This window comes from Neophocaena asiaeorientalis, unplaced genomic scaffold (assembly GCF_003031525.2).
Source record: "Neophocaena asiaeorientalis asiaeorientalis breed wild unplaced genomic scaffold, Neophocaena_asiaeorientalis_V1.1 scaffold825, whole genome shotgun sequence".
NCBI classification, from domain to species: Eukaryota; Metazoa; Chordata; class Mammalia; order Artiodactyla; family Phocoenidae; genus Neophocaena; species Neophocaena asiaeorientalis.
The window spans coordinates 763,621-785,503 of record NW_020173937.1 but is presented as its reverse complement, the minus strand read 5'-3'; the positions used below and the strand labels follow the sequence as shown (position 1 = coordinate 785,503).

Here is a 21,883-nt window from a genome sequence, read left to right as displayed (position 1 = left end):
TGCCGGTGTACACAGACAAGACATGCACAGGCATACGCGTGCGCTCACACACGCGAGGTCACAGGGTCTTAGGGCTGCCAACACTGAGACAGTAGGTTTCTGGCCTTTCTCTGAAGGACAGATTTAGCCGTCCCGGACGCCCTTCCACACGGCAGTCCTGCAGGATCCCTGGGGGCATCCCACACCAACTCGCCCTGGGTTTGGAAGATAACACCGCGAGGATCACCTTGCTGCACAGCTGCCGCCCTCCCCAGCCCGGTGACGGTGCAGCTCAGGGGCTCCTAGATTACTGGATGCCGATAAGGACGCTAACTTTCCATGGACCCGGGTCGGATCACCCAGCTGCTCGGGAGACACAGGCACATCTCCCATCTGGCTTCCGTGGTGGGCCGTGTTCACCCGAGGAGAGGTGCACGCAAAGAGGTCACCCACACACGGGTGTGCGTCACACACCGTGCACACTTACACATGCAGGCGTGCGTCACACACGTACACACAGGCGTGCGTCACACACCGTGCACACTTAGGCAGGCGTGCGTCACAGACCACACACACGAATGCGCATACGTGCATAGGAGCAGGTGTGCACACCACACGCGTGCACACACGTGCCCCCACTTGGCAGTTGTATGGACTACGTGACGGGGAAAGGCAGCACGCGTGGGGATGGAGCAGGGTCGTAAATGCCGTTCTGAGGCCCCCAGCCGCGCTCGGGCCACGCCTACTGCCAAGCCCTGCAGCCAGGCTCCCTTCTCGCTGTGGCTGTGACTCCATATGAATTTTCAGCTGACTTTTGAATATAGGATAGAAAACGTGGCGTGAGCGTGTCCCGAGCAACTCAAACGCATACGTGAAAAATCGTTAGCTTTCACGCTCCCCACAGGAAACCACAGTCAAGCATCCGCTCCGTCCGTGTGCAGATGCCCCCCCACAAGACAGGGCAGCGCAGCCCCTTCCTGGTCGACGGCGTGTGGCAGGCGTCCTCGTTGACGGCGCCCTGCCTGTCCTGTGGCGGCTGTGCTGTAGCCTCGGGTGTGGATGGACCGGGCAGGTGAGCCCCAGCCCGTGGCCACCACCCCTCCGCCTCCTGCAGCATGGCCCCCCACGTGGCAGGTGTGGTGCTCTGTTCTGAGGCCGGACACTTTGACGGTGATCCCGTTTGTGACAGCTCTCAGGCGCTCTGGCCGGGGGTGACCCTTCCCCGCGGCTCGCGTAATTAGCAACAGCTCTCAGGCGCTCTGGCCTCGCGTAATTAGCAAGTAAAGGGCCGTCCTTGCCGTGTGCTGTCCATTTGCTGTCCGGTGGCCTGGCTCAGCCCGTTGCCCCACGTGGCCTGAAGCTCAGGGACCCGTGCCCGCTGGGGCACCCTCTCCACAGGGGTCCTGCCTCTCTGTCCTCCCGACCTTGTTCTCCTGTGGTGCCAGAGGCCGCCCGGCTCAGAACTCTTCCTTTGTCGTAATGACATTTCTCTGTCACCACCGTCTAGCGCAACAGCCACTGGCCACGTGTAGCCATTTAAATTGAAACTAACTAAATGTCAAAGCTCAGTTCCTAGGCCGGGCTAGCCGTCCTGCAGTTCCCAGGGGCCAGTGGCTGCCATCTCGGGCAGCTCAGAAGTGGGACGTCCCCACCTGTTGGGCACGCGGCTGTGATGGGGCGGCATCCAGCTAACAGTGGCCATGCCCTTCACCTGTTGGGGGAGGGGTGAGATACCTGCCCGGGAGGAGGGGTGCAGCCCTGCCCTGCTTGGGAACAGCGACAGGTCCCCGTGAGAGGAGCCCAGGAGGGGTGGGCGTGGGCTTGGGGAGCCCCTCCCTCGCTGCCGTCAGAGCGCCCAGGCTGCACCCAGCAGCTTGTGCACATGGGGCGTCGCCACGCCCAGAGGCCTCCTCATCTAGGGTTTCAGCTCCAGGTGCGGAGGACGTGCCTGAGGCAGCCCCGGCGCAGCTCAGGACCCACTTGCAGGGCAGGAGCCAGACGGCAGGCAGCTGGGGCTGCAGCAGCAACGTGGAGCCTCTGGCAGGTAACCGGGTAGCAGGGATTCCGGACTAGCCGAGGTGGTGCTGGCGTCTGCGTGCCCTCGGGGGAGCAGTTCACTCTGTTACAAGGAGGCGGCCGATAGTGTGTGTGTGTGCGCGCGTGTCTTTTTTTTTTTCATGTATTTAAGGAAGCTGTGTGCTTGGTGGGTTCTTCCCCCAACATAATTTTCTAGTTGTGGGAAAATACACGTACTTCTCGCCATCCTGTTTCTGAGTGCACAGCTCAGTGGTGTTACACGCACGCTGCTGGACAGCAGACTCCAGAATCTGGCGTCTTGTAGAACTGAAGCTCTGTCCCCGTGAAACGCTCCCTCCCCGAGCCAGCCGTGGGCCCCACCGTCCACTTTCTGTCTCCGTGAATCTGACTCCTCCAAGGACCTCGCGTGAGTGGAATCAGGCCGGATTTGTCACTCTGGGGTGGCTTATTTCACCGAGGATGGTGTCCTCAAGGTTCAGCCGTGTCGTAGCAGGTGTCAGGATCTCCTTCCTTTCTGAGGCTGAGTAATACTCCGTTGCATGGATGGACCACATTGTGTTCATCCATCATCTGTTGGAGAAGGCTGTGTTTTGAGATGGATGAAAATCAGTCTTTGAAAACCAGGTACATACTCCAGTTTCCTTCTGTTCCAGGTGGGTCCCTGTAGACGGGGCACGGGGCTGCACGTTAACCTCTTCGTTGTCTAAGAAAGACCCCCCTCCTACTACTGCACATGCGTCGGTTCAAACAAATCTGGAGTACGTTCACCTGGATGTTGATGTGGAAAAAATAACTCAAATATAAAGAACAAAAAATGCAAGTTTTCGGGCTCTTTGGAGAAATCCCTGTGTTTTTGTAAGAGGTGGACTGTTTCCTTTGGGTCGTGAGGACGAGGCAACAGCCCTACTGTGTGGTCAGGGCTCCCTGGCCGGCCCTGCTCTCCCTGTGTGCGTCTGACCCTGACGGGGCTGCTGTAGCCTTGAGAACAGATATGGTGCTGTTACCAAGCGTGAGAGAGTTCTTTAATAGGGTCTGACGTTTTTCTTGCCGTTGTGCTTTCTGGGATGAAAAGCTGTTAAGAGAACCACATTGCACACGTGATACGATAACAGGTGCAGCTTTTGAATCACAAGAAGAGGGAAGAGACAGCCAGGAAAGAAAGGCTCAGGCTTGAACGCTCAGGGCTACGTTCAAAGTCACGGCGTTTGAACCCGGCAGGTAAGTCACAGGCAGAGAGGAAACGGTCTGTGGCCTTGCGCTTACAAAAGGAAGACAGGGAAGGAAAATCTTTGTAACATTCGCAACCTCTGTAGACCAGGGTCAAAACATGGGATGCAAAGAGAGAAGAAAGGGCAAAGAAGCACAGCCAGGTGGGGAAGCAGGGGCGGTCAGGAAGGTGGGGCAGGTCCTGCCTGGACCCATTTGCTCTGCAAGCTGGCTTGTGCCCCCCAACCCCCAGCTGCAGCCTCCACCCGGACCCCAGCCCCCTGCCTGGCCTGCCCACCCCCTGCCCACCCCAAGGGCTGGCTCAGCCCCAGGCCCCAGCTGCTTGGCCAGGGCCCCTGGAGGAGGTGGGACCTTCTCTCCCACGGGCCCCTGGGGATGCACCACGCTGCCACCCGCCAGGCCGGGCTGGGATGGGCGCCAGCCTGCCGGCGCCTCCTTCCCGGGCCTGCCTGGCCTGCTGCCCCCCTTGCTGGTCTTGTTTCCCCCGCCTGGTGCCAGGCCTAGCTGGCCTCTGTCAAGGTGGCCCTGAGAACGCTCACCCTCACCCCAGCCGTGGTCCTTCCCACCGGGAGCTCCGCACGGGCTGAGCGAGGCCAAGCCGGGCCTAGTGTCCCCGCCTGTCCCTGCTCTGTGACATGTTGGGTCTGAGAGCAAGGTGCAGCCACGCAGGAACTGGTCACGGTGACGCCGGGTGGCCGCGGCCTCGCTGCGGGGACCCTCCCAGCCCAGCCCAGTTCCCGGGCCGCCCCCATGCTGCCCAGTCCCAACGAAGGGGAGGTCAGACTGCAGCTGGCCGTGCCTCCGGCCACCCAGGGCCACCCGAGGAGTTAGCAGGCCTGGGGTGTTAGAGAGGACACCGTGCCTGCGTGAGCTCTGGGCCTTTTTTGATTGTTTGGGCCCAGAGTGAGCTCATCAGCCTCACTCAGCGGCCGGGCAGCCACCCAGGGGCCCCTCCGAGCGGCTGTTGGGACATTGCGGGCTGACGTCTGTGCGTCCACAGGGCCGCATGTGTCCAGGGTCCCAGGAGCTTGCCCACGTGGCTGCAGTTTCTGGATGACTTGCTCCAGTTTCCCCCACTGCCACCACCCTCAGCACAGTCACGTCGAGGCCTGGCACACGAGGGACCCTGGGTGCTGGCCTCTTGTGCAATCTGAGCGTCAGCCACCCTCCCTCTCCCCTGGGCATGTGAGGTCACGGACGCAGGAGACGGGCAGACGGGACCCTCCTTAGAGCGGTGGAGGGCGGAGTGACGGGACCCCGGGGTGCTGAGCCCTGGCTCCTGGGGGCTGGGCAGATCACACGGCCTTGCTCTGGGGCTGCAGTCACGTGGGCAGAGGGGGCCTTGGAGGGTCCCTACGTCCTTACATAAGGTGCCTTCTGTTACACCTGTTCCCAGAACGTGGTGAGAGACAGGAGAGAGGCAGGGAGGAGAGTTCTTGCGGCCCCGAGCCGGGTGCTGGCGCACGGGCGTCATCCCCTTCCGCCTCTGGGGCCGCCCTGCCTGGCCCGACACAGGAGGAAGCCCAGGGGTGGGCAGGAGGGAGGGCGGCTTTATCCCACAGGGTGGACTCGGCCTGGGGGGTCTGGACTCGGAGCCAGGCCGCGGGCCCCACCCGGTCTGTGCTCCCCAGCTGTGTGACTCTGGGCAGACGACTTAGCCTCTCTGTGCCTCTGGCTCATTGTGGGGAGTGAGGGAAGCATAGCCCCAGGCTTCAGTGCAGTGCCCGCCAGGAGGGGGGACCCAGGCGGGGCCTCGGCCACACCCTCCCTTGCACGACCCCACTGGGCACCTGCGGGGCTGCAGGCGGGGGAGCGCAGAGCTCTGGCCTGAGTGTTTTCATACACCAGGAGCCGGGAGCTGCCGGCCCAACCGCTGCCTCGCTGGGAAACCCGCCTTTCGGGACACGTTTTCGTGGATCCAGTAATGCCTCATATGTCTCTTGGAATTCTCTTTTTAAGAGATTGTGTCGTTGGCGCCTTTGCGTCTGCATCGTGTTTGTCGTCAGCACCGTCCACTGAGGTCGTTACAGACTTTTTACTGTAAGGCTTTCAAATGCGCAGAGCCAGTTAAAGACCCCAAGGGATGGGGGTGGGGTGGCAGGGGGACGTGGAAGTGACGCGGGCGGTGGGGCACGAGGCCCTGGGCCGCGTGCTCCGTGAGTGGCCAGGCCAGCGGCCCTGCTCGTGCGTGAGCGTGACAGGCCGCCGAGGGCAGCGGGGTCAGCGCAGGGGCCACGGAGGACGTTCCAGGCCCAGAACCACAGCTGACACCCTGAGGCCTGTTGTGGAGTCACGAGGGGTGATGGGGAGGCGGGCTGCGCTCCTGGAGCTCTGTCCCGGGGGAAGGGAGACGGCCGCACGGCAGCCGCTGCTGAACAGGGCGCACGGCGGGCTTGCCGCCATCGTCAGACTTTGCTCCCGCGGCAGCCCCGGAGGCGGACACTGTTCGGGTCCCGCTTTTGCTTCTCACTGAGTGGCCCGTCCAGGTGGCGCCGAGGAATGGCCCGGCCCGGCTTGTGGTGACAGGCCCGTGTCCCCACGTGGGCGCCCGCCCCTGGGCTGTGCTCCTCTCGGTAGCCCCCCACGGGCGGGTGGTCTGGGAGCACGTCTCAGACCCCTGTGCCGGCGGGGCCCATGCCTGGCAGGGTGGTCGCCTGCTCAGGGCAAGCGAGTCTCCTGCACCTTAGGGAGAGTGAGATCCCGGTGGCTGGGCCTCAGACCCGGGCCGGCCCCATGGCGCCGACCGCAGGGCAGCTCCCTGTGAGACGGAGGGAGGGTGGGGCAGAGTGCAGACACAGCCTGTGGAGAAGCCGCTGTGGTCGGTGTTGTCAGGGGACTGCGTGGGACTTGTCCCCCCAGGGGAGGGGCCGCCAAGAGGGGCAGTCTCGGCAGAGCACCAGCGAGTGGACGGGACGGGGCCCGCGCGGGCGCCCGATGCGCTGCCGTCTCGCGCCAGGCTGAGCCCCGGCTCCTGGGGCCGAGGCTGGGAGGGCTCAGGAGCCCGCCTGGGGCTGCCCAGGGGAAGGCGTGTGCCCGTGACATCGACCGAGGAGCCCCAGGCTCCTGACTGCCCCGGCTCTGCCCGCCCAGATCAGGCCCTGAGGCCGCCGTCCACGTGGATCGCCGGGCGTGGGGGGTGGGGCAAGGCGGCTGTGATCCCAGGTACCTGGCACTTAAGCCCGAGTGGTAAACAAAATAAAACTTCCCTCCATGAGAGCTGAGCCCGATTAGAAGACGGTTCTGTCGGGGGCGCCGTGTCGGCCTGGCTGTGCGCACTCTGACGTCTGTTTGTGCTTTTACCCGGAAGTCCTGTGCCGTCTGTGGAGCAGCTAACGCTGAACGGGTGGAGCCTTTCACCGTCGGGTGCGCTGACACACAGCGGCCGCACGCTCCCGCGCAGGCGTGGCTCTGTGTGCCCCTCATCGGTATTGCTCCGGGACGGAGCACTTGGGCTGTTTCAGCTGTGGCTTTTGTTACGTAATGTTCCCAGCAGGCAGAGCACCGCTGCCAGCCACGTCGCTTATACGTGTCCCGTGTATTTCTGGTTTTCATTTAAACCGTTGGTCTGTTCGGAGACGTGGGAATTAGCAGTTCCCGTCGGAGCCTCGGCCTGCTCGCGCCTTCCTCCGCGCCGGCTGGCTGGTGTGGGCGCTGCCGCCCTGCAGCCGGCTCACGGTGGCGGGCTTGTCCAAGGGGAGAAGCGTCCTGGTCTCCGCAGTGACTCAGACGCCGCGTCAGGCTGTGGGGCCGGGGCTGTCGTCACCGCTGCTCAGCGTCTCTCTCTCAGATGGGGCTGCCGCGAGGAGCCTTGTCTTGTCTCCCGTCCCCAGCAGGTGCGCCTCCGGGCGCCTCGGGGCTCTTCTCCCCGAGCTGTGGCCGTGCCTTCAAGAGCGATTTTGTGTCGTGGATGAACTCAGGGACCCCAGATGCTGGGACTGACGTGACGTGTGGGTCATAGGCTCCCTGTGAAGGGCTGGGCTGGCCGGTGCACTTGCAAGGCAAGATGACCAGCTCTGACTGGAACAGCTGGGCTCCAGGAAGCATGGGCCCTGCCTGCCTCTCTGTGCCGTGAGCTGGCTGGTGTCAGGCTGGGAAATAAACAACACAGAGTCTGTCCGTCCGTCTCGGGTCAGAGCGAGCCCTGGAAGGCGCCCGCGAGCTCAGGGAAGCCCTGCAGGTGGCTCGATGCTGTCCTGGCACACGGCGCCCCCGGCAGTGTGTGGAGCGGGCCGAGGGCCACAGGAGGAGCCGGTTTGCCCCGAGCTCTTCCTGGAGATGGACGGCAGGGCAGGCCCGTCCTCCGGCGGCGCACTGAGCGCGGGTCTCTCCTCCTCTCAGCCTGCAGGATGCTGGCATCGGGTTCATCCTGGTCATAGACCGCAGGCAGGACAAATGGACCTCGGTCAAGGCGTCCATCCTGAGAATAGCGGTAAGTGTCGGTAACCGCGCGCGTGCCCCCCACCCCCTCCTCCTGGGCGGGTGACGCGGCCTTTCCTGCCGGCTGGCACTTTGGGTTCTGGCCTGTGCTGCTCGGTGGGGCACCAGCTCGGAGCACCAGCCTGGGGCCTGGGGCAGGGCCAGCCACACCTCCCTGGGTTCCTCGAGTTGCGAGCACAAGTGTGTGTGCACGTGTGTGCATGTCTGTGCACGTGTGTGTGCATGCCTGTGTGTTCTCAAGTGGGTTATCACTCTCGGGGGCTGTGTTATAACTGGAAAACCATCTCCCCAGCTGGTTTGTCTCTGACGCTGAGTATGTGAGATGCTCAGGACACACCGTGCAGTCATTATTGAGGGAAACCGTCAGGCTACAAGTTTGGGGATTACATTGAATAGCTTTTCCTATGTGACTTTCTCCTTCTAAACGGGCTGTTTCTTCTTTAGTCTTACGACTAAGGCAGACTAGTAGCCGTCCTTGGTGGCCCTCATGGCCACGTGGAGACCCTCCTGGTCCGCAGACTGCAGGCGGAAGAGCCGCTGGTCTGCACCACTGCTGTGCTGTTTTTAGCCGCGGGAATAGCTGAAGTCAGCAGAAAGCCCCCAGTCTTATTTTCGGCGGCGGCTTGGCCCCGCTCCCGAGCTGGGTGCGGAGCGCTTCTCCCCGGCTGAGTTTCACCCACCCCTGCCTCCCCACAGCCAGAGGACCGGGACGTTTGCTGCTCTGCAGGCAGAGTGACCCCGACCGACCCCCAGTGGGGGGACGGTCCCCCAGGCTCTTGCTCTGGGTCTTGTTCTGGCCTCTGAGGGGCTGTTGCTGTGCTGGGGTCTGGATGTGGCCGGAGAACTGATCCCTCCTCCCGGCTGCCTCATGACTTCCTCTGAACAACGCTTCAGGCTCAGTATCTGCCCCAACGCTCACGACCGACAGGGTCCTGTGCAAACCCGTCCTGGGGCTGCCCGGTCCCCGCTTCGTCCTCCTGACAAAGCGCCTCCCTCACCGCCCTGCCCCTGCTTCCTGTCCCCACCAGGCACGCATTCTCTACGTCACCATTTGTCTGCAACAAATCAAAACACTTGAGGATGTTTCAAAAGAAGCGTATTCACGTAGTATATAAATGTTTCATCGTCAGCTTTCCTTTGTTTTTAAATCCTTAGAAGCTCACAGAGGACTTTGATGTGCCACCGCCAGTTCACAGCCAGCATGTCCATTTCCTTATTTTAAATTTTAAAATAAATTTGCGCGTGACGTCACCTGACAGCCCAAATGAAGGATTAAATTGTAAAAGCCACTTGGGTCAGATGCACAAAGGACTTGACGACACATTTTTCTTGAATCAATAACTCAGTAAATTAGTCCTGAGCTGGCGGCCAAGAAGTTTCCGGTCAAGTGTGTCGCTGTTTTAAGCGGTAACACTGTTACAATAACATTTCCGAGTCCAGCGATCTGCCCTCTTTTGCGTTTGTCTATCAGTGGTTTGAACCACCGCTCGGGCACGTCGTGGTGTGCACGGGCGTCTGAGTCAGGCGTTTTGCCGTGATGGTCACGGGCATCCCTGTGGGGTCCAGGCCTTGCCACACGCCACACCCTGGGGGGCCCTCACCCAGAGCCAGGGTGGCTGCCACTCATCCCTCCTTACCCGCCCCTAGCGCCACCCCCCCGCCACAACCCTGGAGCAGGGCTGCACTCAGTCCCTGCCTGGCCTCCCTTCCTGGGAGGATACCCTCATTCTCTGTTTGCACGCCACGGGCCCTCGAGGCCACGGCCAGCCCCATCCGCCTTCGTGTGGCCGGCACCCAGCCCGGGCCCGGGCAAGACAGGAGCGCTGTGAATATCTCTCAAGCTGATCAGCCACTCCTGGTCAGATAATAAGAGATTCTCCAAATGCAGTATTGTTTTCTAAGAAACAGATACATTATTTTTAAAACCTGAGTAGTCATCGAGATCGCCAGTGGCCCAGGGTAGACCTGTGTAGGGTCAGGCTCTCCCATGGCCAAGCATAAACATAGCTTTACTCTTCATCCAGTTGGTTGGTTGGTTGGTTGGTTGGTTTTTTGTGGCTGCATTGGGCTTCACTGCTGTGCGCGGGCTTTCTCTAGTTGTGGCGAGCGGGGGCTACTCTTCGATGCGGTGCGCGGGCTTCTCATTGCGGTGGCTTCTCTTGTTGCGGAGCACGGGCTCTAGGAGCGCGGGCTTCAGTAGTTGTGGCTCGTGGGCTCAGTAGTTGTGGCGCGCGGGCTTAGTTACTCCACAGTATACGGGATTTTCCCAGACCAGGGCTTGAACCCACGCCCCTTGAATTGGCAGGCGGATTCTTAACCACTGCACCACCAGGGAAGTCCCTTCATCCAGTTTATAATGAGATGAATTTCTGAAGAGAGCTGGCTCATCTTCAAAACTTTGTGAAAATCATAACTGAAAAGTTAGGGGCTTCCCGGGTGGTGCAGTGGTTGAGAGTCCGCCTGCCGATGCAGGGGACACGGGTTCGTGCCCTGGTCTGGGAGGATCCCACGTGCCGCGGAGCGGCTGGGCCCGTGAGCCATGGCCGCTGAGCCTGCGCGTCCGGAGCCTGTGCTCCGCAACGGGAGAGGCCACAACAGTGAGAAGCCCGCGTACCGCAAAACAAGAACAAAAAAAAAGTTAGAGTTTTCGTGTTTGCACTGATTCTTATACAATAAAAATATAAATTTTTCTCCTGTAAGCCTTAAGGTTCCCCAATACTGCCTTGGAACTGCCCAGAAGTTAGCACTTTTCAGCAGAATGGTCAGAAATTCTCTTTAAACTCCAGTGGTTTTTGTTACAAGAATTCACTGATCGTATTAATGCCAAAAGTTCTATTTATATATTCAACACATTTATTGAGACCTTAATGTGTGCCTGGCACGGTAAGAAGTGCTGGGGACAGGGGAGCATAGCAGGGAATGTGTAGACTAGTGGAGTGCAGGTGGCTGACATCGTGACCAGATGCCGGACACACACACAGGGCACCGGAGACGGGCAGGGAGGTCGCGGGGGGCCGGGACACTGCGAGCCCGGCCTTGCCGCTCCTGGTCTGTGCCCCTCTGAGCTAGGTGGGGGGTCCGCGCTGCACCCTGGCTCTGTGGTGGGGACACAGCTGGCACCTTGTCCCCGGGCAGGGGAGCGGGAGGGGGCAGAGCTGGCCCACGACGCCATCCCCCGCTGTGGACCTGGACCGCCAGCCTCGCTGGCCTTTGCTTTCATCCAGGGGAGCTTGGGGGAGAAGACCAGCTGGCTTCAGCTGGGCCAGAGCCCTTGAGGAGGGGACATCTGTTGGCACCGGCCCAGCCTGAATGATTCCACCACGGCCTCGGGCCGCAGGCAGAGAGGCTTTGATCCAAACACGTTTGGCCGCCCGAGTGAGCCTGGGCGCTTACATAACGCGCTGAAATTTGGGGCTATTTTAAGCCGCCACGTGTGCTGTCTTGTGAGCTGAGGTTTCTGTACTTCGGGGTGTTCTTTTCCCTTTTTTTGGGTGCCTTTACCTCAGCTTGGAATAGAAAAATAAGGCATTGGAGGGTCCAAAGTCCAGTGTCGCTAAAATCAGACTTGCTGTGTCCCCATCAAGAGCAGAGCCCGCGGCAGCTCACCGGGTGTCAGTTTGATGTGCGTGTCTGCCTGTCACAGTTCACGGTCACAACCCACGGATGAGACCCAAAGCTGAGAGCTCGAACATTGCTCTTTGCCCAACAGCTGGATCAAGGTTTGGACCGTCCTCGGATGGATGTATCTTTCATAAAATACCGTGTATACTCTTCTGGGATTCCATTTAAAATTGAACCTCCTTTTTCTAAACTACAGGAGTCTGTGGAGGAGTTGGGGGGCAGCTGGGGGCACGGCAGCAGAGGAGCAGAGGCTGCTGATCTGTGTCTGGAGCCAGCCTGACTCAGCTGAGTCCGTACCCTAGAGCACACCTTGAAGGAAGTCACAGTGAGAGCTGTTTCTAGTCTGCGTGGGGCAGAGCTCCGCAGTTTGCTTGTAAAGCCTGTGCCTTCTGTGTGCAGAGAATGTACAAAATGAAGTATCTGAAGGATTTTTAGGGCTTCCGGTAAATATTCCAAATGTAGCCAAATAACATTGTCCTAAACCACGCTGGTGACTTCCTACTGTGCGCTAGTTACTAGAGGTGTAAGCGCAGCTTGTGAGCACCTATAGCGGAGGGAAGGCGGGAGCAGAGCGAGCTCCAGGAGGGCTTCCCGCCTGAGGTGACCCTGCCGAGAGCTGGGAGGGGAAGGAGGCCTTGTCTGGGCAGAGGGGTGGTGATCCGCCCCTCGGAACACAGACGGGAAGGCCGGGGGGCCAGGGCGTGGCTCCTTCCGAGGGGCCTGGGGCGCAGGGGGTGGAACACGGGTCACCGAGGGGGTGGGGTCATAGCACCGCTCTGGCTGAGGATAACGCACGGACTGGCCCCTTGGGAGGCCAGCGTTGACTCTTGAAGAGCTGAGACTTCTAAAATAAGTAGCTCGGCAGAGCTGCTCTGTGGAGGGGACAGGGCACCTCCAGCCCTGGGCTGTGCGTGGAGAGGCCTTCATGCAGCTTCCCTTAAACTCACCTGCACTGCCGGTGGAGACTGGGCTTCAAAGGGCCGAGGCCGCTTACGGATGGGGTCGGCGGCTGGGGGTCCGAGTCCAGGCCGGTGGGCAGTGCAGGTCCGCACAGAATGTTCTGGGGGAGGACAGCTGCCCTGATGTGGGGAGTACTTGGTCTCAGGATCGTCCTCTGACCAAAGAGATGCCCTTCCCACCAAGTTCTTCAGTGTCTTTTCCGTCACGGTGTTTATCGCGGCCTCCACACTGTCCACCAGGAGGTGGGGGGGTCTTAGACGGCCCCATCCTCAGTGCTCACACACAGCCTGCATGGGAGCCACCCTGGGAGCGAGGGGAGGCCTCTTCTCACGTCAGCCTCTCTGATTCAGACCCTAGGGTTTTCATCTGTTGGCACTGAGACACCAAGTTTCAAGTCTGTATTCATCACACAAACTTGTGTTTTTTTGTTTTTGTTTTTTTTTTGTGGTACGCGGGCCTCTCACTGTTGCGGAGCACAGGCTCCGGACGCACAGGCTCAGCCGCTCCGCGGCATGTGGGCTCTTCCCAGACCGGGGCACGAACCCGTGTCCCCTGCATCGGCAGGCAGACTCTCAACCACTGCGCCACCAGGGAAGCCCCAAACTTGTGTTTTTTGACTGCTATCAGACAAATATTATCGGTCAGGGTTTGGCTGCTCTGTTTGGAATCAAGTGTATAGTCAGGCTGGGTAAATGTGACTTCGAGCAAAACTTAAGAAAGTAACATGCACTTGGGGAGTGTTTTCAAACCCCGTTCCCTGAGGCACTGGGGTTCCACAGAGCTTCTACTGCGTTCCACTGCGTTTAGCTGTTTTGTAAATGTAGGTGACGTCTTTGCATTATATAAGGCTCTTAGAATATTAATTCAGAAACCAGCCTCTTTCTCTGCCTCCAGATTACATTTTAATGGTCCTCGCACCATCTCTCTGTTCCTCAGCCAATGAAGGTCAGTCTCAGAAAAGAAACACTGTTACTTTCAGGTTACATAGAAACTATTGTAATCACCTGATTACTGAGTAAGTTACAAAAAGATGTTATTTTATAGCCTTCATCCCAAATCTTCCATATAGTTACTCTTTTTATTTATTTATTTATTTTTGGCCGCGTTGGGTCTTCGTTGCTGCGCGTGGGCTTTCTCTAGTTGCGGCGAGCGGGGGCTACTCTTCGTTGCGGCGTGCGGACTTCTCATTCTGGTGGCTTCTCTTGTTGCGGAGCACGGGCTCTAGGCACGTGGGCTTCAGTATTTGCAGCACGTGGGCTGAGTAGTTGCAGTGCGTGGGCTCTAGAGCGCAGACTCAGTAGTTGTGGCGCACGGGCTTAGTTGCTCCGTGGCATGTGGGATCTTCCCGGACCAGGGCTCAAACCCGTGTCCCCTGCATCGGTGGGCAGATTCTTAACCACTGTGCCACCAGGGAAATCCCATAGTTACTGTATTTTTAAAATAAAGTTTTTGTTTTGGAATTTCCCGGAGCTTTTCATACAGATGTTTGACTCCAAGGGGGAGAAAATTAATTTGCAGCTATGAATTATGATTTAATTTATAGTTGTGTGTGTCTCATTGAAGTGTTCCCGCTGGGCTGGGATCTCACAGTTACTCTCTTCAATATAAAGACTCAATCATTTAGAGACACGGAAAGACTGAAGCAGAGGACAAGAAGGGGACAGTCTTCTCCACGTTGACGGGACGGTGAGCACGGCTGGTGCCCCTCCTCCCGGGATGGGGTGGGCAAGTCCCCCACCCTGGGTTTCCTGGCCACCTGCCCTGAGTGGACCTCAGTGAAGGACAAGGGCTCGTGTTACCTTGTAAGCTCAGACCACAGCAGCTGTGAGGTGCGAATCAGGGCAATAGAACCGGGCTGAAGGCTAGAGAAGTGTGACTCGGTGTCGCCTCCAGAAAGAGACGCTGAAGGCGGTTTTCCTGAGGTAGTGGACGCCGGTCTCACGCCTGGTGGGGGGGCTACACGGCCCTCTTGCTGATGGGGACCCAGAGCCCCCCCGTCAGGCTGCCCACCTTCTCGTCTCTGTCCGCAACACTCAGCAGGTACCTGCTCGGGTGTTGGCACGGGGGACACGCAGTCCTGCCCTCCAGGGCTGTGACGGCGACACCCGGACACGTTAGGGACTGTGGGGCAGGCGTGCAGGGGCTGCAGGGGGGAGGGGCGGCAGGTGATTTTTTCGCAGGGGGGAGGGGGGCAGGCGGGACGGGCGGCGGGCGATGGAGAGGCGGCAGGTGTAGGGCAGGTACGGCCAGGCTGGAGACAGGGTGTGGAGTCACGGTGACCAGCGCTGTGTGCTGGTGTGCAGAGAGGCCGGGAGGTGGGGTTGAGGTGCGGGAAAGCTCAGCTTCCAGGCGGCCGCGTGCTGGGGCAGAGCACACCTGAGCAGACGTCTGGGGGGCTGTGGTTGACTTGCGGGGTGAAGATCAATAGAGGGGATTGAGGTCGGGCTCCGTGAAGGGCCAGGACCCCACCGTGGCCTGGTGAGGGTGGCTGGAGCTCAGGCGCGTGGCGGCCTGGGCGGGAGGGCAGGAGGGAGACAGGGAACAGGTGTGCATCGGCCACAGGAACGGGATGGCGAGATCCAGCCCGAAGATGTGAGTCGCGTTTGGAGACAGAGGACGATGGGGCAGGGCTCCTGGGCAGACCCGGAGGCTGAGCGCTCGCTGCTGGGATTCAGGGTGGCCGCCCCGACGCGGTGGGAGGGCGGGCCCTGGGGCCGCGGGGCCACGACCTCGCTGTGTCCGGTTCGGGGACGGGATAGCGGAATCCTCCGACGTGGGGCCAGGCTCCCGGGGCCTCCCTGACCCACCAAGGCGCCGGGCAGGTGTCCAGGTGCGGAGGCTGGGGAGGGCGTGCGAACCACGTCGGGGGGTCGGGGAGCCATGGAGTCGGGGAGGGGGCGCCACCGGCTGTGTTCAGGACTCTGGGCTTGTTCGCGGCCAGGCGGGGACTTGTGTGGATGTTCTGGGCGGGGGCTGTCGTGGTCAGCTGACATCTCGAGAGGGTCCCAGCGCTTCTGTGGGGAACAGCTGGGCAGCGTCAGGTCAGGGCCGCGGGCAGCAGTGACACAGGCCGGGGAGCCCTGAGCCTGAGCGCCCAGTCCCAGTGGCCTCTCTTTCTCCTCCTTTTTCTCTCACTTGAGGGACCGCTTCTCAGACCGAGGCCACCGGGTGCGGCCCCAGGGCCCTGGGCAGGCCATGCCCCCGTCTCAGCTTCAGTCAGGAGCAGGGCTCTGAACACTGCCTGGGCGGCAGAGAGCTCGGCCTCCAGGACCGTGCGGTGAGGAAGGTGCTTTGTTATCCCCATTTGCACGTGGGGAGACCGAGGCACAGAGGTTAACTTGTCCAAGGTCAGGCACCTCGTACGCAGAGCTTACGTGAATGTGCGAATCCGCTCACGTGACCGTATCTACGGGTGCGCGCCTGGGTGTAAGCTTATCCTTAGCTGTGTTCTAGGTGATGCGTGTGTGTGTGTGTGTGTGTGTGTGTGTGTGTGTGTGTGTGTGGCTTTGTCTCTACTGCACAAGTGTCTTAGTTTCCTGGGGCCGTCATAACAGATACCATAGACCACAGAGGGGCTCAAACGACAGGAATCTCCTGTCCCCCGAGTCTGCAGGCAGCAGTCTGAGATCACGGTGCCAGCCGGCTGGTCCCTCTGCGGCTGTGGAGGGGTGTCTCTCCGTGCTCCCCCGGCGTCTGGTGGCCTCTGGACAGCCTCAGCCGTGGTAGCCCCTGTCTCTACATCCATCCTCACACGGCGTCCCCGTGGGTCTCTATGCCCAAATGTCCCCTTTGTATTTATAAGGACACAGTCATGTCCGGTCACGGGCCTGCCCTGATGACCTCATCTTAACTCGCTCACCTCTGTGAAGACCCTAAAGACATTCTGAGCCACTGGGGACGTGGACTTCAAAATAAGAATCTGGGGGCACCAACTCGGCCTTCACAAGAGGTCAAAGCTCGTTTTTTTTACAGTTTATTTTTTAAATTTTTATTGAAATATAGTTGATTCACAGTTCTGTGTTAGTTTCAGATGTGCGGCAAAGTGACTCAGTTATACATATACATAAATATATACCTGCTTCTTTTACATTCTCTTCCATGATAGGTTATCACAAGCTCCCCGGAAGGTCAGAGCTTTTGCCCTTGAAGTTGATAAGCAGCATAGCACAGCTGTACCCAGCGGTGTGACTTCTGTGCTTTTCTGTAAGAAATGGTGATGCTCTAACAGTGCAGTGTCTGTAACCATTTCCACTTTAGTCTGACGTTGGCGTGTTGGAAACGCCCGCTCTGGTGGGCTGGTCCTCCCCGTTGGGACCGAGGGCCGCTGCGGGCGTGGGGACCCGGCTGGCAGCCGTGCTGCCCGCAGACGGAGCCGCAGCCCTCTCTCCCCTGCAGGCGTCCTTCCCGGCAAACCTCCAGCTTGTCCTCGTCCTGCGCCCAACGGGATTTTTCCAAAGGACGCTCTCTGACCTCGCCTTCAGGTTCAACAGAGATGACTTTAAGATGAAGGTACCGGTAAGTGCCCACCTCCTGTGAGGAGCAGTCCGGCTCCACCTGGGCACGGGGGCGAGGGGGCCAGGGAAGTGGGTGTGAGCGACCCCCAGCTGCAGAGGGACCCCTGTCTCGCCTTCTCACTCCGGCCAGCACCGGGCAGCCCCTTTAAAGGCAGAGGTTGCAGGGATCCCTTAGAAGCTGTGCACCCAGGAAGCCTGCGTCCCCCCAGGGAGGCCGGCCCACGTTGAGCCAGGTACCCAGAGCAACCCAGTTGGAAGGTGTTGCCCGGCAACGCGCCCGTTACCAAGAGGACAGAGCCCACCCCCAGCACCTTAGAACCTCTCCAACAAGACCAGCCAGGTTTCTCTTGGAATCTGAGAATCCCGGTGTGGGTCACCGTCCCCGAGGTTGTCCCCTGCTCTCCATGCTCAGGACAGAGGGTGCTTTGCCGGCCGGGGCCAGGTGTGCAGGCCACACTCAGCGGCCCTAGACCTCAGGCTCCGGGGTTTGAGGGGCAGGGGGTGCACCCGTTTTTGTAGCATGAAAATCCTTGGTTTCTGACGCTGGGGGCAGGGGTCTGTGCTCCCCAGGCCGCAGCCCGGCCCTCCCTCCGCCGAGCCATCTTCTGGGCACCAACGTCTCAGGGACCCTGTGAGGCGGTGACATTTGCCCATGTTTGGCGAGTGACCCTCGCTAACAAGAGCCCCCGGGTCAGAGGAAACAAGGCTGGGGTCCCACCCTAAGTGCGGTGGTTGCCCTGCACGTGGCCCCGTGGGGCTGAGCCCGGGAGTTCTCAAAACACGGTTTCACAGAATTCATCACCAGCATCTCCTGTTTCCTGGCCCGTTTTGGATCATTCTTTAGAATTAGAGAAGCTTCATCTCGGGAAGGCTGCTGCTGCAGTGTGTCCACGTCAGTGTGCTGGTGCCTGTGCTGACCTCGGTGCTAAGTAGAAAACGTCCAGAGGGGCGGTGTGTTCTCGCCTTTTCTGTCGTGGTTCAGTAGACGCGAAGCAGGTAGACGTCACGGAGGAAGAGCGTTAGGTCCTTGGATAGTGGACCGACCCGTCCCTGGTCCTGTCGGCGTGAATCAGGCTGACCTGGGGGAACGGCCTTGCCGGACGGCAAAGAGAGACCAGATACCTCCGCCGAGAACTGACATCGTAGCCTGTTCTTAAGTGAAAGTTATGCCTCAGTCGGGGGGCCTCACGTGGGCCCCCGACGGCGGGGCGGGTGGTCCTCCGGGTCTCAGTGGCACCCTGACCTCCCACGTCGGGATACAGTTGACCTGGGACGTGTCAGGTGTCCCCTCGGCCCCCAGCGAGCTCAGAGTTTAATAAAACACGAGGTGGTGTCGAGTGGCGCGTGGGCTGAGCCTCCAGGACCTCGGCAGCAGGAACTGACAGCTTGCAAAGCAAAGGCTGTATTTTTATCCAGGCTCATGGATGGAATGACCTCAAAAGGACAAGAGCAAGATAGGAAGTAAAACTCATCCATGTGGAACAGCCTCCGGGGCCACCTGTTCTCCCCAAAGGCAGCTGTGCCGTGCTGGGCACCTACCCCCGCCCCCGCGCAGCCTCCCGGTCTCAGCAGGAATGCGGACAGACCCGCGGCTTTGGGGTCCGGGCGGCTCCGTTAGCACAAGGGCCCCCTCACCCATCAGATGCCCGGTGTCGGCAGCGTGCCCGGCTCCGTCCAGGCCTTTGCTCGACCCCAGCAGCGGTCGTCTGGTGAGACCGGTCGTCGTACACTCGTTTCACGGATGGGAGAGCCGAGGCCCAGGGGGCGCCGCGCCCTGCCCTCCGTGGAGGAGCCGGGGGACGCCTTCTGTCCACGCCTGCCTCGGCCCCTCCGTCTGCGTGTGCGGGGCGCTCTGCTTACGGGCGGCTCTCATCCTCCCCAGGTCATAATGCTGAGCTCCGTCCCGGAATTACACAGTTACATTGACAAGTCCCAGCTGACCGAGGACCTGGGCGGGACGCTGGATTACTGCCACTCCAGGTGGCTCTGCCGCCGCACAGTGAGTCCCTTGCGTCCTCCGTAAGCACAGTCAGTCCAGCAGAGCTGCTTTTGCCTTAAGGTGCCGCCTGTTCCAAAGACCTCTTCCCGTTTACCCGGGTTTTCTCCCAAAAAATGAGCAGGTGGTCCCAGTGGACTTTAGGCACCCGAAGGAGAAACGTGAGTCATGAGTCGGGAGTGGCTTTCCTGGGCTCGGGACAGAAAAGAAAGGAGGAGAAGCGCGAGCTGGGTTCTCGGCACTCACCCTCCGAGGAGGGCGCAGAGCCTGTGCTTGTGAAGGAGCCGAGGCTGAGGCGCAGGTGGGAAGATGGGCTGGGCTGCGGCCAAGCTTCCAGGCGCAGGAGGCCGCGGCGCGTCAGCGGCTTCGTGATGGCGCTTTCCTCCCCGCCAGGCGATAGAGAGCTTCGCCCTCCTGGTTAAGCAGACAGCTCAGGTGCTGCAGGCCTTCGGGACCGAGCTGGCCGAGACGGAGCTGCCCAACGACGTACAGTCCACGAGCTCCGTGCTCCGTGCCCACACGGAGAAGAAGGACAGGGCCAAGGTGCGTGCGCAGGCGGGGTGGTGCAGGGAGGGGCGTCAGGTAAGTGGAGGCTGGGAGGCTCCCGAGCTGGCTGCTCTGCAGGGAAGCTGAACCTCCCTTCCAAGCAACGTCTCTGGTTGGGCCCTGCCGTCCTGCTGCCGGGCCCTGCCGATCAGGGCAACGAGACAGCATCCCCGGCGCCCCCGGGAGAGGGGGGCGGACTCAGACGCCTGAGCCCGACCAAGTGGTCACGGCACACAACCGGCTTCCTGGTAAACGCGATCGGGGCTGTGCCTCCGAGGCCGCCGCGCGATGCGGGCTTTGAGTTAGTGGAGGCCGTGACCCGCTGCTGGTGCTTGGGGGCCGCCCCCTACCCCGCCAAGAGAGCCCTCACCCCGTTCGGCCCCCGGTGGCAGGCCACGGGAGCAGACACCGGGGGTCTGGTTTCCTGTTACCCTGTCCGGTCCCACTGCCTGGGAGACCCGTAACCCTAGCCCTTCCCCGTTCACGGTGGGAGCGCCTCCCCAGCACTGCTGGGCGGTCAGCAGAGGGTCTGGGGGACAGGCGGAGGCCACCGTGTGCCCACCTTATTGTCGTCACCTTCACACTCCCCTGCGGGGCCGGGCGCCACGGAGCCCACCGCCAGGGGCCAAGTCCAGGGCCCGGCGGCCTGGGGTGATGGGCGGCGCGCTCTTCCCACAGGAGGACATGAGGCTGGCGCTGGACGAGGGGCGGAGCGTCCTGGAGAGCATCCGGGAGCCGCTGGGCCGGGGCCCGGAGCAGAGCCCGAACCAGGACCAGCTGGACAGTCAGAGCACCGTGCAGAGGTGAGGCCGGGGCCGGCGGGGTCGGGGCGGCAGCACGTGACCTGCAGGCGCAGAGGCCGCTCACCACTTCCTCGTCCCCTGAGCTGAGGTTGTGAATGATAGGCCCAAACGGCCACGTCTGCACCTTTTAAAACAACACATTCAGCACAACCACCCGCCCCAGGTGGCTCCGAGAGACCCAGGGCGTCGAGGGCAAGGGCAGGGCCCTGGGGGGACACAGACCCCGGCCCCCTGAGCCCTCCGACGTGCCCCCTCGCGTGTGGAGGGCAGACCGAGCGCCCCGCCCGCTTGGCGCTGCAGGGGCCCAGCACGGCTGCCGTCCCCTCTCGCAGGCTCCTGGCCCAGCTGAGTGAAACCGAGGCCGCCTTTGATGAGTTTTGGGCAAAACATCAGCGAAAACTAGAGCAGTGCCTGCAGCTCCGGCACTTCGAGCAGGACTTCCGAGAGGTGAGAGGCCGGGGCTCGGGGGGCCTGCGGGTGGGCGCCCGGCACCGCGGCTGCGGAAGGCCGCTGACAGCGCGTGGTGAGAACTGGCTCGTCAGCCACGCGGAGCCTCGCGGGGCCGCGGGATTGGCTTGGACTACGTGAGCGATGAGTAAACCATGGCAGACGAAGGTCGTAGAAACTCTGTCCCGCCCCCTTCATCCTTCTCCATCACGGTTGTTTTAGCTGTTCTGGTTCCTTTGCCTTTCCGTGTAAATTTAAAATAATCTCGTCTACGGGACGAGATTTGCCTACGAGAAGATCCCACTGGGGCTGTGTCAGGAATTGCGTTGCACCCGTACCTCAGTCTGGGGAGGACCAGCACCTTTACTGTGCCCAGTCTCCGCTCAGAGAACGCGCACGTCGGTCCATTTATTTAGATTTTCTTAGATTTCTTTCACCAGTGCTGTGTGGTTTGCACGAGTTCAGTACGTGTTTTGTTTGATTTACGTGTACATATTCCGTTTCTTAAGCAATTGTAGATGGTGTTGTATTTTTAATTTCGGTGTCCATGTGCTCATTGCTATCTATGGAAGTACAGCTGGGTTTTTGTATATTTATCTCGTCTCCTGAAACCTTGCTGGACTCAATCTGGGAGTCGTTTGGTAGAGTTTCAGGGTTTCTCCACATAGACGATCAGGTCATGTGCAAAACAGAAATGGCTTGATTTCTTCCTGTTTGATCTGTATGTTTTTATTTGTTTATTTTTTAAATTGTTTGCCCCGTTGCCCGGAGAGAGCTTCCACCACTCACGTAACGGTAGTGAGGGCGGGCGTCCCTGCCCTGCTCCCAGTCTCACGGGGAAGGCGTTTCGCCGTCGTTACGCCTGTGACGTCGGCAGTGGGGTCGCTGTAGAGGCTCCTTCTCAAATCGAGGAAGTTTCCCTCTGGCACTGCTTCTGAGAGGGGTCCGGGCCCCCGCCCCGCCCCGCACGCCCCGTTTCTGCGGCATATCCCCCACTCCTTCTTCTCGGCCGTGGCTCTTCTCACTGCTCTCCCTGCCTGGTCTCTCACCCCCACTCCGTCGCAGGTCAAAGCCGCCTTGGACGTGTTGGCCCAGAAGATCGCGACCTTCACCGACGTGGGGAACAGCCTGGCGCATGTGGAGCACCTCCTGAAGGACCTCGCCAGCTTCGAGGAGACGTCCAGTGTAAGAAGGGACGTGGGCGGCAGGCGCGCGGCGGCCTGGGGACGCTGTGCTCAGTGTCACCGTCCCCGCAGAGGCCCCCCTCCCTGCCCTGAGCCCCGTGGGCAGGGGGAGGGGCGGCTCCCAGGCCCACT

The 21,883-nt window shown here is 60.6% G+C and overlaps 1 protein-coding gene across 1 annotated transcript in view; it reads left to right on the top strand.

The window, feature by feature from the left end:
• The window catches only part of MCF2L (MCF.2 cell line derived transforming sequence like), an 83,914-nt gene that overhangs the window by 42,943 nt on the left and 19,088 nt on the right, over window positions 1-21,883 (top strand). Inside the window, exons 4-10 of the mRNA XM_024752647.1 lie at window positions 7,582-7,672; window positions 16,657-16,776; window positions 18,658-18,774; window positions 19,165-19,314; window positions 19,996-20,120; window positions 20,453-20,567; window positions 21,633-21,752. Coding sequence (XP_024608415.1) covers window positions 7,582-7,672; window positions 16,657-16,776; window positions 18,658-18,774; window positions 19,165-19,314; window positions 19,996-20,120; window positions 20,453-20,567; window positions 21,633-21,752 — 838 coding nt within the window. The remainder of the gene's footprint in view (window positions 1-7,581; window positions 7,673-16,656; window positions 16,777-18,657; window positions 18,775-19,164; window positions 19,315-19,995; window positions 20,121-20,452; window positions 20,568-21,632; window positions 21,753-21,883) is intronic.